The sequence below is a fragment of the Phaenicophaeus curvirostris genome, chromosome Z (assembly GCF_032191515.1).
Source record: "Phaenicophaeus curvirostris isolate KB17595 chromosome Z, BPBGC_Pcur_1.0, whole genome shotgun sequence".
Lineage (NCBI taxonomy): Eukaryota > Metazoa > Chordata > Aves > Cuculiformes > Cuculidae > Phaenicophaeus > Phaenicophaeus curvirostris.
This window is the reverse complement of record NC_091431.1, coordinates 6358044-6375455: the sequence shown is the minus strand read 5'-3', so window position 1 is coordinate 6375455 and position 17412 is coordinate 6358044. Positions and strand designations below refer to the sequence as shown.

At 44.1% G+C, this 17412-nt stretch overlaps 1 protein-coding gene across 1 annotated transcript; it reads right to left on the bottom strand.

Moving 5' to 3' along the window:
• Positions 1 to 5620: 5620 nt before the first annotated feature.
• Positions 5621 to 15686, bottom strand: PTGR1 (prostaglandin reductase 1). The gene is given in 10 exon segments (XM_069880757.1): positions 5621 to 6243; positions 7203 to 7318; positions 8342 to 8447; positions 9470 to 9545; positions 9547 to 9623; positions 9895 to 10012; positions 11374 to 11541; positions 12772 to 12831; positions 13568 to 13615; positions 15582 to 15686. Coding segments are annotated over 10 exon segments (984 nt in total). The 5' UTR covers position 15686; the 3' UTR covers positions 5621 to 6132.
• Positions 15687 to 17412: the final 1726 nt, after the last annotated feature.

Here is a 17412-nt window from a genome sequence, read left to right as displayed (position 1 = left end):
AAGGTGAAGAATGCATGGGAACTGCGTAAAGCTTTATAAGCAGCTGGAGAAGGCAGATTTATGACAGACGCAAATCTCCACAAGGTGGCAGCGAGTATTTATGCATGTATTTATACAGACGCTGTCTCTGGGAATGCCTTATTCTTCTCCCTCTCTGACAGCACTGGGGTGATGGCAGTACTTAGGTAAGGGGCTAGAGAAGAATGCATGGTGAGTGGATTCCTGGGGTCCACGTGGCATCATCTGACTGGTCCCCAGGAGCTGGAGCATCTGGGATGGGGTGGATGTGGCAAAGGTACGAACAGACTCCAGGCAGGTGGAGAAGCCAGGCATCAGGTCCAACTCCACCCCCAGAGGAGATTTTAGACCAGGCTAGTGTCAATCCCCCTTCCACTCAAGTCAGTCCATACCACCTCCTCAGAGAAGTAATCAAACCTTTTTTTACTTTTCTGTGCATCTGTTACTAATTCCTCTGAAAGGAGCATGGGGGAAGAGCAAGAGCTGCCATCATAAACATTCCTTGAACTGTAAAGCCTGCTGATATGGGAAGTGCAGTGGTCAGTTTTAGCACCTCTTAGCAGGATGGCCCCAAAGGCTTTTGGCTTACTAGGAAGAAGACCCAGTGTTCAGCTAGCGATGAAAGGCTGAGGACAGGGACAGGAACATCTCCCTGCAGTGTAGGTAGGGGCCAGCAGCAAGCTAAGCTCTGAGGGACCTATTCAGAGCTGGTGATGTCTGCAAGGACAGGGACTTGAGATATGAACAGTGACAGTAGGCACCATGGGAGCAATATAAGAACAAATGATCTGAGGCATGACTTGCTTGCTTCCATACAGGATGCATCAGAAATGTGAGGGGATTGAAGTTTGGATTTGATTCAGCTGGGAAAGGGGTCTCACATGAGAATGGACACTGGCTGGGCTATGCTGTCCTGATTCCTGTGGGAACCCACCCTGGAGGACCATGAGAGGAGCTCAGCAGGCAGCAATGCACTCCAGGAATAGCCCCATGGCTTCAGCAAACCACAGCTCTTTGCAGCAGTTTCCAGGCCTTCCTGAAGCCTCTTGTGGTGTGGTAGGCCACGGTGAACTTCTCAAGGCTGGTGCCCACTGTGTCCTGCGCTCAGGCAGGATATTGCCACCATCCCACCCCCAGCTGGAATTTTCTTAGGAACAGGACAGCAAAGTTGCAATATTTATTAGATGGAACACTTCTAATCTAGAGGCTGTTACATTTTACACAGGTAAGCATAAGGTGTTAAGCAGTTAAACCATTGCTCTAGAAATAATGATGCATATAAATGAAAGGCTATTTAGCCAACAGATGAAGCCTGCACCTGTTTACATTTAAGGTTATTAAATAAACTCTTCCTCTTGCTCTCATATGTTATACTCTCAATGAACTGGGATCCTAAACAGCCCCAGAAACTGCACTGTCAAGACTACTTGCCAAGTGTAACTTACGTGGCAGCAGAGCATGGCCATGTGGACTACAGAGAAGCAGCACAAGACCAGAGATGACTGTCAGCATAGTCCCAGTTGCACGGCAACTGAGGTGTGGGCACCGCAACCTGGGCAGAGCTGACACCCTTCTCACCTTTACAGGTGCATCCGATGGAGGACTGCTGCAGTACCGAGGAGGATCCAGTCCCAGACAATCCCTTGCACACCTTCTGACAGCCAGAGGGACCACCAAGAGCTCCCCCTTTCCCAGAAAGCCTTTAAGCTCAGCTGCAGAGTAATAAAGTTGGAGGAAGGGTGATGGCAGCCAGCGTTTGCTGCTCACAAGCAACCGACTGAGGTTGAGGTGAGAAGGAGGATTAGCAGAACAGCCACATTAAACTTCCAGAGGGCAGACTTTGGACTGTTCAGAGGCTGGTTGATAAAGTCCCATGGGAGACAGTCTTTAAGGGCAAAGGAGCCCACGAGGGCTGGGCTTTCTTCAAAAAGGAAACCCTAGCAGCTCAGGAGCAAGCCATCCCCATATTCTGGAAAAGGACCTGGCGGGGGAAAAAACAGCTTGCTTGAGCAGGGCAATCTTGAGGGACATCAAAAAGAAGAGGAATGTCTATGAGCTTTGGAAGAAGAGACAGGCGTCTTGGGTGAACTACAGGGAGGAAATGAGAACATGCAGAGAAAAAATCAGGAGGGCTAAAGCCCAACTAGAGCTCAGATTGGCCAAGTCTGTGAAAGATAACAAAAGATCTTTCTATAAATACCTTAGCAATAAAAGGAAGACCAGGGAGAATATTCAGTCCGTATTGGATGCAAATGGAATACCTGTGACAAAGGATGAGGACAAGGCTGAGGTACTTAATGCCTTCTTTCCCTAAGTTTTTAATAGTAAGGAAAGTTGTTCCCTGTGTGTACACACCCAGGAGCTAGAGGAGCAGAATAAAGCTCCCATGATCCAAGAGGAGGTGGTTAGAGACTTGCTTGCCCAGCTAGACACCCACAAGTCTATGGGGCCAGAGTGTTGACAGAGCTGATGGATGTGCTTGCCAAACCCCTTTCCATCATCTTCCAGCAGTCCTGTAAGACTGGGGAAGTTCCACTGGACTGGAGGCTGATGTTGTGCCCATCTACAAGAAGGGTCACAGGGAGGATCCAGGAAACTACAGGCCTGTCAGTCTGACCTCAGTGCCAGGGAAAGTCATGGAGCAGGTGATCTTGAGTGCTATCATGAAGCACATGCAAGAGAACCGGGTGATCAGGCCCAGTCAACACGGGTTCATGAAAGGCAGGTCTTGCCAAACTAACCTGATTGCCTTCTATGACAAAGTGACTCGGCTGCTGGATGAGGGAAAGGCTGTGGATGTATCTTCCTGGACTTCAGTAAAGCCTTTGACACAGTTTCTCACAGCATTCTGCTTCAGAAACTGTCAGCCTCTGGCCTGGACAGGTGCACACTCTCCCGGCTGGAAAACTGGTTGGGTGGCCGGGCCCAGAGAGTGGTGGGAAATGGTGCGAAATCCAGCTGGAGGCCAGTGACAAGTGGGGTTCCCCAGGGCTCAGTGCTGGGTCCAGCCCTGTTCAATGTCTTTATCAATGACCTGGATGAAGGCATCGAGTGCACCCTTAGCAAGTTTGCGGACGACACTAAGCTGGGTGGAAGTGTTGATCTGCTGGAGGGTCGGGAGGCTCTGCAAAGGGATCTGAACAGGCTGGACCGCTGGGCTGAGACCAATGGCATGAGGTGTAACAAGGCCAAATGCCGGGTCCTGCACTTGGGGCACAACAACCCTGTGCAGTGCTACAGACGAGGAGAAGTCTGGCTGGAAAGCTGCCTGGAGGAGAGGGACCTGGGGGTGTTGGTTGACAGCCGACTGAATATGAGCCAGCAGTGTGCCCAGGTGGCCAAGAAGGCCAATGGCATCTTGGCTTGTATCAGAAATGGCGTGACCAGCAGGTCCAGGGAGGTTATTCTCCCTCTGTACTCAGCACTGGTGAGACCACACCTTGAATACTGTGTTCAGTTCTGAGTCTCTCGCTACAAGAAGGATGTTGAGTCTCTGCAGCAAGTCCAGAGAAGAGCAACGGAGCTGGTGAAAGGGCTGGAGAATAATACTTGAGAGAAGCAGCTGAGAGAGCTGGGGTTGTTTATCCTGGAGAAGAGGAGGCTGAGGGGAGACCTTATTGCTCTCTACAACTACCTGAAAGGAGGTTGTGGAGAGGAGGGAGCTGGCCTCTTCTCCCAAGTGACAGGACAAGGGGGAATGGCCTCACCTGGCTCCACCAGGGGAGGTTCAGGCTTGACATGGAAAAATTTTCATGGAAAGGGTCATTGGTCCCTGGCAGAGGCTGCCCAGGGAGGTGGTTGAGTCACCTTCCCTAGAGGTGTTTAAAAGACAAGTGGGTGAGGTGCTGAGGGGCATGGCTTAGTGGTTGATAGGAGTGGTTGAACTCGATGATCCTGTGGGTCTTCTCCAACCTAATGATTCTGTGATTCTGTGACTGCAGGATAGGCTGGACCACCATGGTACTACCAACTCTTTGCCTAAAAGCACGCATAGTCATGTGCTGGCAGAAAGGGCCTATCACAGCAGCATATCATTGCACCCCTGCTCTCCACTGAGCTTCGGTGCCTTGTCCTACTTTGCTATGCTGACTGTACTTAAAGGGTTCGTTTGTGTCACTAGAAGGGAAAAATACAGTGTTTTTGTGACCTCAGTCTACCTTTTGCCATTGACACTCTCTACCATGACTGTCAAGAAAAAAAACCACCACCTGTTCTTATTTTCACCAACACATTTTATAAAAATTCACCTGTCCCTCCATAACCTCTAGAACTTTGAGAATGACCAAGCTTACAGTGAGAAACCACTGGAAGACTTCCAGATAAAGCTGGACAAGGAGAGGTGGTATTGTCATTATTCATGTGCTGGCAGTGTTCCCAGTGCTTAACAGAAATTTGAATTTTAAGGAGAAAATAGCTGTCTTCCATTGAGGTTCAGAGGCTGAGGGATACAGATTGTTTTAAAGAAAATATAAATACTGTTTTGAGGGCAGAACTGCCTTGGAAAATCAGACTCAATTCATAAAGCATGAAATCCATACACAGATAGTGAGGGGAATGTACAGGTCAATATTTTCTGAGGAAGCAGGCCAGGATTATTCTGACTGACAAATCTTTCTGCAACTCTGACCAAAGGGACAGGAACTCCATGTGGCTACTCTTGGTTCATTCCCAAATCATACTTTTACTTGAAACAAGAGATCATTAATTCACTGGACTTAAAACAGTTCAGTGGTTTGGGACTTGCAAGGCCTCTGAAAACTTCTCAATATAAAGACACCAAACAGAAGCAGAACTCTGCACAGTAGATCTGAAGCCTACTGACAACAAACTTCCCTTTCTGGTTTTCCATTTTGCTCACTGTGTAAAGTGTCAATCCACAGATCTTTCTCGGAGGCCAGCTGAAAAACACAGCACTAGCGCTAACCCAAACTGGCAATTCCTTCTCCTCAGAAAACCCTATAATGCAACCAGAACCTCCCCCTACTTGTGCAAAGGCACATTATTTCTCCAGTGGCCAGTGAACCTCTATTTCAGGACCTGTGTTTTGTTCTGTCAGCTCGGCAAGTATCAGTTATTTACATCTCAAGTAACTGATCTCATCTTGTTGACAGAGCATCAAGACCTGGCACTGCAAAAACAATAAGGCCACTTAGGATCCCTCTTCACAGATCAATAGTAAGACCTAAAAATTAACAAAAAAGTCCTCCACAGTTGTTGAAGATGAATCACCACCACCCTCAATACCTGTCTGTTCTAACTCTTTCAATACACCTAGCGTATTTATTGTTGCCCATCTGCATGTCTCCTTCGTGCAGCACCATGTGAGCCCTGGACACTAATTTAACACAGCTCAGATCAGCACAATGCTCTCCTCTTCCAGGAGAGCCTGGGTGGACACTGTGGCAAGGTCAACTCTAAGCTTGGACACCAGTGGCCAAAATACTGAAGAAAACAACAAATATCCATACCATGTGTACTGTGAGATCTGCTGGGATAAATCACTACTTGTAATATTTTATCCACTAAGTGTTAACCACAAGGAAGTGAAGACGAGGGCATTCTACAAACAGAACTATAATACAAGCAGAATATTCATTAGCAGATTTAATTTTTATTTCCGTAATTCCAGAATAACTGAGGTATCTACATTTCCTGATGAAAGTAGTAAACAAAATGAAAAAAAAAAAGCAGCTGGGAAGACCCAGGTGTTGTAAGCTCGTTCTCTGCTCCTTGATGGTGTTTAAAAACCCTCTGTCTTGCTGAGTTCTGGGCCAAATTCATGGGTTAACATTATCCATCAGATGTGTCATTAGCTAGCAAAACTCTTCCTTTCTATTAGCAAACTTGTAGAAAAGTTCAAGCTACTACTAAATCTGTTGCAATTCAGCAGTTTTAAGGCACTTTAAGGCACTTTTTTAATGTATCTTTGGGAAGCAATTCTCAATTTCTTCAAAAGCGAAGTGACTGGCACATACTTATTAGCCTGATTATTAACAGAAATTATCATCACCAAACATCCAGATAAAAGGCTGAAACATGCCTTTCAGCCAGTGAATTAAAAGCACTTAGCAGAATCACATTTTCCCGTACCAGTCTCCCAGGAATACATAACCTTCAAGATTTCACAATGACTTTTCCAATATAGTCTCCCCTTAACATTCTAATGAAAGCCACTGGCATGTTCTCAAATTCTTCAGTGACATGTTGACGGTACTTCAGTTTTCCCTGTTGAAAGTAAGAAAGGAAATTGCTGAGTTTTCATTCACCAGCTGCATAGTTTTTACTATCTTTGGGAGACAAGATTGCAACCAAATGTTCTCCAGCTTGTATGTATTATCTGAAATAAGCACGTTGGCAGCACCAGGGTGACTTTGCTAGATGAGTTAGGCTGTTGTGAGGATCCGCTTTTACTGTATGATGTTCTGCTTGAAGTTCTAACAGGGAGCACACAGAATTCACTGGTATAGACACACCAGGACAGATTTAGTGCTACTTGGTCCCCAAGAAATGGACAGGTAGGGGATTATTTCCCCAAAGCCAGGCCTGTCTCTACCCATAAGGAAGTATGAAATTGCAAATCCAAGTGAACAAAAGCTGAGCCATCTCAAATCCTCGTGTCTGTGAAAGCTAGAGCCACTTAACTTCTAGCATTCATAATCACAAGCTTCTCACAGCCACCAACCAAGTTTTCAACTCAGCCATACAGTAAAATAAAATTTAAGAAATTCCCTATTAAGACCCTTAAAAGCCCATTTCCCAATTCCATAAAAACATCCCTCTTGACAATAATTTCAGCACAACACTACAATGGAAATCCTTGCTCATATTACAATTGAAAAGAGACTTTTGAATGAGAAACAGAAGAATTACTCTAAATAGGAAACTCTTCACTGCCAGAGAAGTGTTTTGAATTACTCTGGAAGCATCCTTTTTCAAAGCGTATATGTATTACTGAATATACCCAAGTCCACAAGCTAACATCACAGGTCTCAACAAAGTAGAAGGGATCAGGAATGTTCACTATGGTTTGAATGTCCCTAAAAGGCTCTAAGATCAACTCAGGCAGAAGAAAAGCATCACACTGGGACCTCACATCAACTGCTATGACATGACAAAAGATCCCTGGCAAAGAGGGAAGCTATGATGTGAGTACACCATGCAGAAAACTAGCCCTTCCTCCTTACCTTCACGACCCATTTTAGCAGTGCCTTCAGACCTTCCTCCCAGCGGTTATTCCAGTGGGACAACAGAAACCCTTCCATTTGAAGTTTGGAGATCATTGGAACCTGCACATAAGGCCCTGCAAGAGAAAAGAATCAGCAAACCACCTGCAGTATCAGTTTAATTTGAAATAAGACCCAAGGCATAAAGAGAGCTTTTAACCAGTAAAGACCACTGAACTACTATGTTCCCGTCAGAAGCAATTGCTGTTTTTTCCAAACAGCATTTCCAGGACAAAAGATCAAGGATTCATGGTCAGCCACCCAGAGAAAAATAGGCTCCATCCATAAAGCTGTGGGGCTAAGCACACCACGCTTCTGAAACAGTTTTATTCAGATGTAAAGTGGCCTCAGCTTCACCTGAACCTTGGAAATACTGTTTTGACAGTGTGTTTGACAGCCTGCCAAGCTGTCATGCTCTTCATAAATCTCAAAAAGTTATACAAATTAAAAAACAGTACCCTCTAATCATAATAACGTGTGATCGTCTCCCTACTCTCAATAGCTGTCCCATTTTTAAAGTGATCTGCAAATTCAAAGCTAGTCAGTCATAAAAGAGAAATCAGACCTCCCAATTCTTCTAGAAGGCAAATCTGGAAAACTTAGCGCTATTGAAAGTTAGTATTCACCTCAACCACATCTCCTAGCAGTTTCACAAGTAGCTGAAATATTATAGGGGAAAAAAAAAACCCCAGTCCTAAGCAGCCTCATCGAAAAAACTGAGGGAAGTTCATTCTCTCATCTAAAATTACATACTGTGTAAATGGCATCACACTACCACACTTGCCTTCTACTGATTGTATCTGCTGAGAGCCCTGAGGAATCCTATTTCAAGCAGTTCAGTCTTGCATTTTTAATCAGCTGAAGTTCTCTATCCGATATGAGTGTGCATAAAGGGGGATAAGTGCATGTACACACAAGGAGTGTGGTCATGCTTCCGCTATGCCAGAGCAGCAGCCAGTCACCCAAATGTACATACATACATACACACAAATGTCACACTGAAATGTCAAAAAAAAAAAATCTAAAGAGACTCTCATTAAGTCTTTCTCTCTGCCATCACCAAACACGAAGTAAATTTAGGTACAAGAAAGCAGGTACACACCTTTCTGAGACACAGCCATTGTATTGAGAGAGAGCTCCACAGACTGCAATCCTTCCATATTGTTTCATCTGGTTAATAGCAACATTGGCAAATTCTCCACCCACCTACAAGAACCAGAGGCACATGCAGCATTAGAGACAATCTAGTGTTTGGCATTGACTGCCAAAACCTGCCAACCTTGCATTGTTGCCCCAATAGGTTAAATCAAGGGGTGGAGAGTTGAGTTCTACAACTCCAGAGGCTTGGTGGATGCACAAACCCTTTCACGTAGGCAACACCTATAAGAATATAATCTCACTCTTCTAAAAATCAGTTATGAACACAGTGAATGCCTTTAATTCTTAATCTGCTTCACAAAGCTTGGTTTGGAAATGCCTGGCAGGACTTGCCCTCAGACTCCTCCTCCTAAGCGGCTTGTCTAGGGACACTACTCTGCTTTCCTCACACCGGTCTGTAGTTCTACTTCTTCATGTCATGGTGATGTCAATTTTTTAATTATTCTCTTCTCCTAAATAGATTAGTGCTGTGCTGAGAACTTTTTAATGGAGAAAAGCTGTGAGAAAAAATTACTGCTGGAGAGAGCTCTGCAAAAAAGTTGTAAGTGAGGAGGAAGGGAACAAATGTGACCATAAAATTTATTTTACACCTTAGCAGCACAGGACAATGCAGCCACCTGGACCATGTAATGTGGAGCCATCCATGCTCACTCCCCTTGCAGTGACATCAGAGATCTGCCTGTGGTCCAAGCAAGGGCCAGGGACAGACTGCAGTTCTCTCTGTTCAGTATCAGTTAAACATTCACAGTGACCCTCACCTCCCCAAAATGTGCAATACTTTCCAGTGAGTGAAAGCTTCTCTCTCTCTCTCATTCTCAAACACTGCCAACAATCCAGTTTTGCCTTTTTATCTGTGTTCTTTCTGTTACTGTCCAAGTCAGCCACAGAAATAAGTGTGGGAAGGGAAAAGGAAAGCAGTGAACTCTTACGGAGATCATTTCTCAATCAGATAGAACTCAATATCAAGTTCTTGGCTTTGTCTTCAATTAGACGTATACAATATCAAGATCCTGCTACAGTTTAAGGAAAGTGACAGTCTGCTCAAGGTAAGGCACTCTCTCTGTACTCACATTGTCAAAGAAACAGTCATAGCCATCAGGAGAGGCTTTACACAGTGCTTCATCGTAAGATGTAACAGCCTTTAATTAAGACTTTATTAAAGCCTATTTTTTTCAGATAGGCAACCTTGTCATCTGAGCCAGCACAGCCAACCACTTGGCAACTCTACAAGGAAAGGAGAAAAACATTTCTAAATATCCCATCACAACATGGGCTGATGCTCAGAGAGTGCTTTGCGGAGGGTTCACTCTTAAAGTCAGGCTGTCATCACCATATGAGTTCCTGAGCTTTAGGAAACATTCACCTAGCTTTGCAACATCTTCAGGAGCTTGTCCCATGTCAAGACCTCATTGTAGGCTCACCCTTCTGATCATTCATGGCTTTCCTGCCCTGTTTCCCAGATGAGGCAAATGAGGAGCAAGTATGAGCTACTCACCCCAATTTTAGCAAGCTGCCCCACCACAGAGCCCACAGTGCCAGACGCATCATTAACTAGCACTGTCTCTCCTGGCTTCACCTTGCACACCTCCAGCAGACCGAAATATGCACTGAGGCTGTGAAGAAAAATAAAAAAGAATGCTCCGTAAGGAATAAAGAGTGTCAGACAAAGAGATGTGACTTGATCGCATTGAACCAAAATATTGTCACAACCAGAACAATATTCAGTTTTCCTCATTCTTTATGAAATACAAAATTTAACCCAAACTTGTTAATTCAGCTTTTTTTACAGCCATCCCAGAAAATAAACAGATGCACTACTCTGAAACAGGATGCATCAACAGAAGTCTGCCTTGGGTGACAACAGCTTTCCTTGTGCTCACTATCCAAAAGGAGAAACACAGGGATAACTCTGTAAGGTTATTCAGTTACACCCTAGAAGAGAGAATAAACCCAAGCTAGACAGAGGTTAGTAGACAGCTGGTATCTATCAGACTGAGGCAAAGATTAAATAATACCACGAATCAAAGCTGGCAGAGGAAGAAAAAGTGGTAGCAAAACATTGCTGAAATGAGAGGCACATGCTGCTGAAGACTGCTGTGCACAGCTATGGCTACAGGGTGAACAGTATTCCGTAGGAACCATTAAAGTTTAGCTCAGGCATGTTCCACTCATTGCAAAAATACTGTATGACATCAGGCTCTGCAAGCTCCTTGAAGTAACGCAATCAGCTGGCCCAGTATTCCAACAAACTTTTCTTTAAACCTCTAAATTCAAGCTTAGAGCATCCCACTGGGTGTGAACTGAAAGGGTGAACTGAATCCACCTAGCAGTTCTCTGGAAAAACATGCATTTTGCTTCATATCAAAATGAAATCTGAGAAATTCTGCATCACGCACAATGTTACATCAATTTTGAAAGACTTTCGTGTCAACATGATTGACCAAGTCCTGATTTCCCATACAAACTACAGATAAAGAGACAAGAAATGTGTGAAGATGATTGAGACAATACAGATTCTGAAGCACACCAGCTCTGTCTGCTGCAGTGCAATTTAAAGGTGCTGCATAATATGACAACTGTCTTTTGCCATTTTGGGGGCAATTCTGGAAATATGGTGATAGCACAAGAGCCCAGATAGCAGAAGGAGATAAGTCCAGGTGCCAGTGAAGTTTGAGACTTGTCACTAAGGTTAATCCAAATTGAACTGGATTCTTTCCAGCCTCTCCCTACGTTATTACAACTTCTACCTTGTTACAACAACCATAATCTCCAAGACAAATCTCTGATCTTGAGGCTGGCCCAGGCTTCAGGCCCTCTGTGGGGTAAGGTCATCTGGAAGAACATCTGTGTTTTACCAGAGTGAGCAAACAAAATACTGGCAGAACAAGACAAGTGAAAAAGGTCATACAGATAGAAAGAAATATCCTGCACAGTAAAATGCAGGGGACATCTGCCTTTGGATCTAGAAACTCACCCTGTCATGCCAACTGTCCCAAGAGCCAGAGATTTGGGGAGCGATTCTGGCCAGTTAGAAGGAAGGAGTTGCAGGTCTTTCCCATCAGAGATGAAACGAGTTCTCCACCCACTTCCAGCCACAACAAAGGTCCCCACTGTGAAAGCAGGATTCTTGCTTTCTACAATCCTGTCTAAAAGAAAAAAAAAAACATTAGCCTGTTTGGGACAAACTGGCTCATCCCTTCATTCCTGTTGCTCTGCGATGCACAATAAAATAAATATTTCACACTCAGGACATTTAGCCTATAAGCACTCATACTGTAGGCTTCTGATGTCTTTCCTGACAGGTCTATAATTTCTCATTGCCAGACAGGTACTAGGCGAGTTGATTCTAGGCTCTGTCCTGCCCACAACACATCCAGTGTTCCCACATGGATGCAGACTTTTTTTTTGACTAGCACCAGTCTGGTAGGAACTCAGATTAGGCTTCTGTGAGTTAGAAGGCAGGAAAAGAACACAGGATTAAAGGGTATAAAAGCAAGATGTCACAGATAAGCTGCAACAAGGAGTTCCCTTCCCAGACAACCTGTACCTCATTTAAAGATTGAAGATCGTGCAGATGGAAACTCCTAGGGCAACAAAAACAGAGAGAAAGCAATATTTAATAACGGGTAAAAGTTCATGTTTGCTGTGTCTCTATGCAAAATGAAAATTCAGCTTTCTTAGCTCAACAAGAAAACTGCACTGGGAAGGTAGGCAGAATATTGGAAATAGCTGGCCTTCTGTTCAGCAGACTTGGTTGTTAATTTATCACAGCCAGGTAATTTATTAAAGAGACACAGCCCTCAGTGTTCCTGCAGAGAAACACAAGAGTCAAAGGCCACTACTACTCCTGGGCAGCAACTTGGGAGGCAGCACAGGAGGAACAAGCTGACAAAGGGAAACGTTTGCAGCTAAATTACCACAAGCTTGGGAAAGAATAGATATAAGGTTAGAACACCCTTTTTCTAGAGCTGTATCTTACATGATATTAAAGTATTCCTAGCTGGAGTTGATCACGTGCATTGTTTCGGGCATGCAGTTAAAAGCACAGCAGATTTAAAAACTTGAAGTTGACACTTGGGGCAAGGACAACGGCTGCTCCTTCATACCTCTGCTTGGAAAAATTTCCTTTGAAAACATTGCCAGCAATAACATCTACATTGTATCAGAGGCCTAAAAGATGCATAAAAGGAGGGAAAAAAAGAGGAATTCTGAGAGGAAAACAACATTCCAATCAATTACAGATAAGAATACAGTTGCACAAGTATGCAGACTGGTGTCAAGAATAGGTAATGCAGGCTGCAGATGTCTTGAATGCCAGTACAGTCCTTCTAGATCTGCCATGCTTATGGCAAACAAGAGCTGAAGGTCTTACCTGGCAACCTGTGTGCCTATCATTACGTCTCCTTCCTTCATGAGTGTCCAACTGTAAGGTCTGTAATGCAGGCAGAGACACAGCTTACTACAAGGAGCTTTAACAATGTCCCAGATATGCTATGCAGCAGTAGCTCCTGTCTGACCCAGAAAGAGAGCATAAGCAGTGATGCTGAAGGGATCGCAAAAACCTTGTAATCATAGTGACATAACGGGGTGTCTACCATAGCCAGGCAGTTGAGCATTCCATGTTGACTGAATACTGGGCTAGAGTGTTGGGGACACGATAGCATTAATCTTCCCAGCATGGTTCACCACCACGTGAAGGCTGAGACTCCAAAGAACTATCTCTGACGCCAGGGTCCACAAGACACGTTCAAACCACCCAGCCTCCCTGTGCTTGTACTACCACCTATTAACATGGGCATATCAACAATTTCCTACTTAGATTATGTGTCCTTAAGTACAAGGTTGCTAAGATAAGCAAAGCAGCTACTACAAAAGGGCTGCAGTCTCATCTGAGTCCATTGCATTCCAGTGGAAGAGACTTTACAAGGAACAACAGCAGAGTCCAAGGGAAGTCCAGGGCTGCAGCATTTTTATCCTAACATCTGGCTAAATCTGGCACAGCTCTGTTTGGGGAGTCTTGTAATTTACACACATTTTATAAAAAGCAGACAAAGGCATCTGGGAGTCTGGCAACATGGACTGCTCCCAGTACATGTTCTTTTGAGGTTTAAGTGGGAGATCAAATGAAGTTTCTCAGCCAGCTATTTAAAAAGAAGACAAAGATATACCTCATGTAAGCATCAACACTGAGAAGCACTGATGCAAGTAGCAACTCTGCAACAAAAGACAAAACAAAATTTTGAGCACTACCGGTGTAGTAAAGCATAGTTGCCACAAGTTAGATTTTCAACAAAAGTTACAGGAATTCCTGACAGCTCAAGACCCCATATCCCTTTGCCCTTTAGGGAAAAACTAACACAAATTACTATTACATTCATTACATTCATTAGGTTTGTCTAGATTATCACTGTGCTGTTACAAATGACACTTTTTGCAGTGGCTGTTCAGCAGGCTATCTTCTTTTCAACCCTGTTTTGCTTTATTTGCCTCCTCTCTCTACAGTAGGCTCATGTAGTCAGATCCCTTAAGCAAAACATGAGCTTGCTTTCGACCCATCTATAACCATCTATACCATTCCCATGATACAACCACCAGAGGGTGGTAAGAAACCTCGGCACAGCTCAAATACAAACACCACTTTGCTGCCTTTAAACAGAAAGCATTAGGCTATCTTTTCCAGGTAGCCTAATGCACCTTACTATCTTTAATGCCACTAGTTCTTGTGAAATATATTGTTAAACAAATTTTAACCTAAATTCTCACTCACACAGCAGTTTTAGTTGTCCATATGCACCTAATAATACTTTTAATTTGCCTGTGCTGCAGTGGTCCAGCTAGTGCACGCTAAAAATATGTTCAGATATAAATATTCTCCCATTACTCAGAGTAAGGAAGAGCAGTTAAGGCCACATAACAACATTAACAAGAAGGGCCATCTCATTTAAAAGTGTTATTCTAGTTTGAAGTTATGCCTCTTCTTGCTGTAAGGACTAAAATGACTCCATGTTCATGAACACCCCCAGACACAAAATTTTTGAGTGTATCTGAAAGCTATAGAGTGCTAACTACACATGCTATGAAACTGCTCAAAAGTATACATGAGAAGAAATCACCTTTCAAACCTTTAAGTTGTAAACATAACTAGTACTTTAATGCAATTTCTTTGATGCGTCTTCTAAACTGGAGTAAAGTTCATAAAGGACTAATGGTGGGCTGAGGTTCAAGATAGCATGGTATTGATGTCCAAGTGAAGCCAAAAATCAAGGTTCATTCTTTTATCAACAGTCTTGCACAAAACAGGACATCATATTCCCTACTCTTTCCAAAACAGAGGAATACAGGAATAAAAATACCATTTTTTTTCTTTTTATTCACTCTCTTTAGCTGTCACAGCAGGTCAAATGGAACATGTAAGCACTGGCAAATAAACAGATGTTGAAAGCAGACACAACTGGCCCAGTTGTTTCTTACAATGAAAGACCAGCCTGCCTTAACTCAAGTGCCAAGCTCTCCCAGCTGCAGGCTTGCTGCCACCTTAATCACTGTTCTGCCCCCCCCTACCCCGCACTATCCACAATACCTTCCCTATCAGCCTGAAAAACTCCAATGAAAACCTACTCCCAGAAGCTACCATCTTCTCCAGCTTTCTCCAAAGGATTTTGCAAAATAAACTAGATTAAAACCTATCACCAGTAGAGCCTGTTCGGGCTTTACTACAGTTACCTCATTTACTCTCTGACATGGTCAAGTTCTCCTTCCTGCGTTAAAAGAATTCTATTTCCTTGTGGCTGTTGGTTTTGAGACTGTATCACTGCAATTTCCCTTCATTTGCAAAAACATTCGGATGCCTTTGCCACCAGGCACCACATGCGACTAGGCAGTGTGAGACTGTGAAAGGAATGCTGCAGGTGCTGCGTGCTGGAGTTAGACGAACTCAGCCACTGTTTCTAAGGGTATCATCAGAAGGCAACACATCTTAAAACCCAACAAATCCATCACTATACATGTTCTTGAGTAATCACCCTTCTCCGCTAAGGTGTATGGTTTGCCACAAGCTGTGCCAACCCATTTTCAAACATCCAAGCCAGAGAAACATACAAATAGTTCTCCAGATGCACAGCCATTCGACAACAACCAGAGAATCTCCAAAAAAATTAACAACAGGTGATGTTCCACTTATGTCCATCCTCCAGGTTTGGTAGCTCTATCGTTTTCAGGTCAAAGTCGCTGGTTTTGGGGGAACCTTCAAAATGCTTCTTCAGAACCCATGCCTTGGCAGTCACCATCCTGTGCAACAAACAACACAGCCAAAGAACATCTGTCTAACAGATGCCCAGCAGTGCCAGGCTGCTCACGGCAGCTAGTTTAGCTTTACAAAGTGGAAACGCATCCTGATAATGTGCCATCACACAATACAGGCTCTGCCTACATCCTGAAACAGTGCTGCTGGATCAAGAAGCTGGGTTAAGAAAACATCTGAAGAGCTCTCTCACTGCCTAAGCAACCCTAAGCTTCCTGTGACCTGCCCAGCATCTTGGCCTACAGGCAGCAAGCCCTGAATGTGGGAAGTCAGCCCTAGCAAGATATATGACTCTCACTCTAAAGAAACTAAGAGGGAAAACTAACTAGTTTAAGGAAGAAAAAACTCCTGGAAGGACAAAAAAAACCCCAAAATGACAAACATGGGGTGAGTACTGAACTTAAGCTTTTACCAGCTTGAAAGAAGGCGTAATTGAGAAATACAAAGGTAAAAAATACATCTTTCTGTAACATCCCAAATGTTGCTCATCCCAGGGCTTGGAACTGGCACACAATAGCACCAGAATTTTCCATATAAGTTGAAAACAAACAGATTACTTGCATTTGGTTTGTCTCCACAGCCCCTTTTTCCTTCCTATAAGCAAGCATATCAACAAGAGCAAAGGAAAACATGTTTATACTTAGAATTAGGCAGGTGGGAAACTGTCTTCTGCTGACAAGACCAGTCAATAACCTCTGCACTCAACTCAGCCAGTGGCAGGACTAACGGCAGAGACATCCACTTCTATTCTTCTGTTCTTCTATTCTTCTATTCCAGCAACGAAGCTGGTGAAGGGGCTGGAGAACAGGCCTTATGAGGAACGGCTGTGAGAGCTAGAATTGTTTAGCCTTGAAAAGAGAAGGCTGAGGGGAGACCTCATTGCTCTCTACAACTACCTGAAAGGAGGTTGTAGAGAGGAGGGTGCTGGCCTCTTCTCCCAAGTGACAGGGGACAGGACAAGAGGGAATGGCCTCAAGCTCCACCAGGGGAGATTTAGGCTGGACATTAGGAAAAAATTTTTCACAGAAAGGGTCACTGGGCACTGGCACAGGCTGCCCAGGGAGGTGGTTGATTCACCTTCCCTGGAGGTGTTTAAGGCACGGGTGGACGAGGTGCTAAGGGGCATGGTTTAGTGTTTGATAGGAATGGTTGGACTCGATGATGTGGTGGGTCTCTTCCAACCTGGTTATTCTGTGATTCTATGATTCTGTGATTCTATGGTTCTATTAACAGAGCAGATACCGCCCTCAGTACACTTTCCCAGGAGTGAGTGTAAATCCTCAGAACACCTGACACAGGGCACCCCAGCATGATTCACCCTTCTCCTATTAAGATTTGAGATCCTCCTTACAGGCCACTCCAACTGAGCACCTAGCCAGTTGCAAAGCAAAGTTCTGCAATATGCAAGCTGAATATACAAGCCCCACGGTCCTAGAATCCACACAATACTGCAGTCCAAAACTCTCCCCCAGAGCAGGAGTTTCTTAAAATCACATTTTACTGGTCCAGGCCTAAAACTCTTTAAGAGTTCTGACACTGACGATAAAGCATCCAATTAAAAGTGAATGTAAAAGTTATCACTCTGTCCATCATTTAACACAACAAACGATCCTTATGTACACCACTATCACAAGGGAACAGTACCATGACATTTACATAGTGAAATGCCTACAGACTCTAAAAAGACATCCATACCTGTGGAGGTTTTTGCAG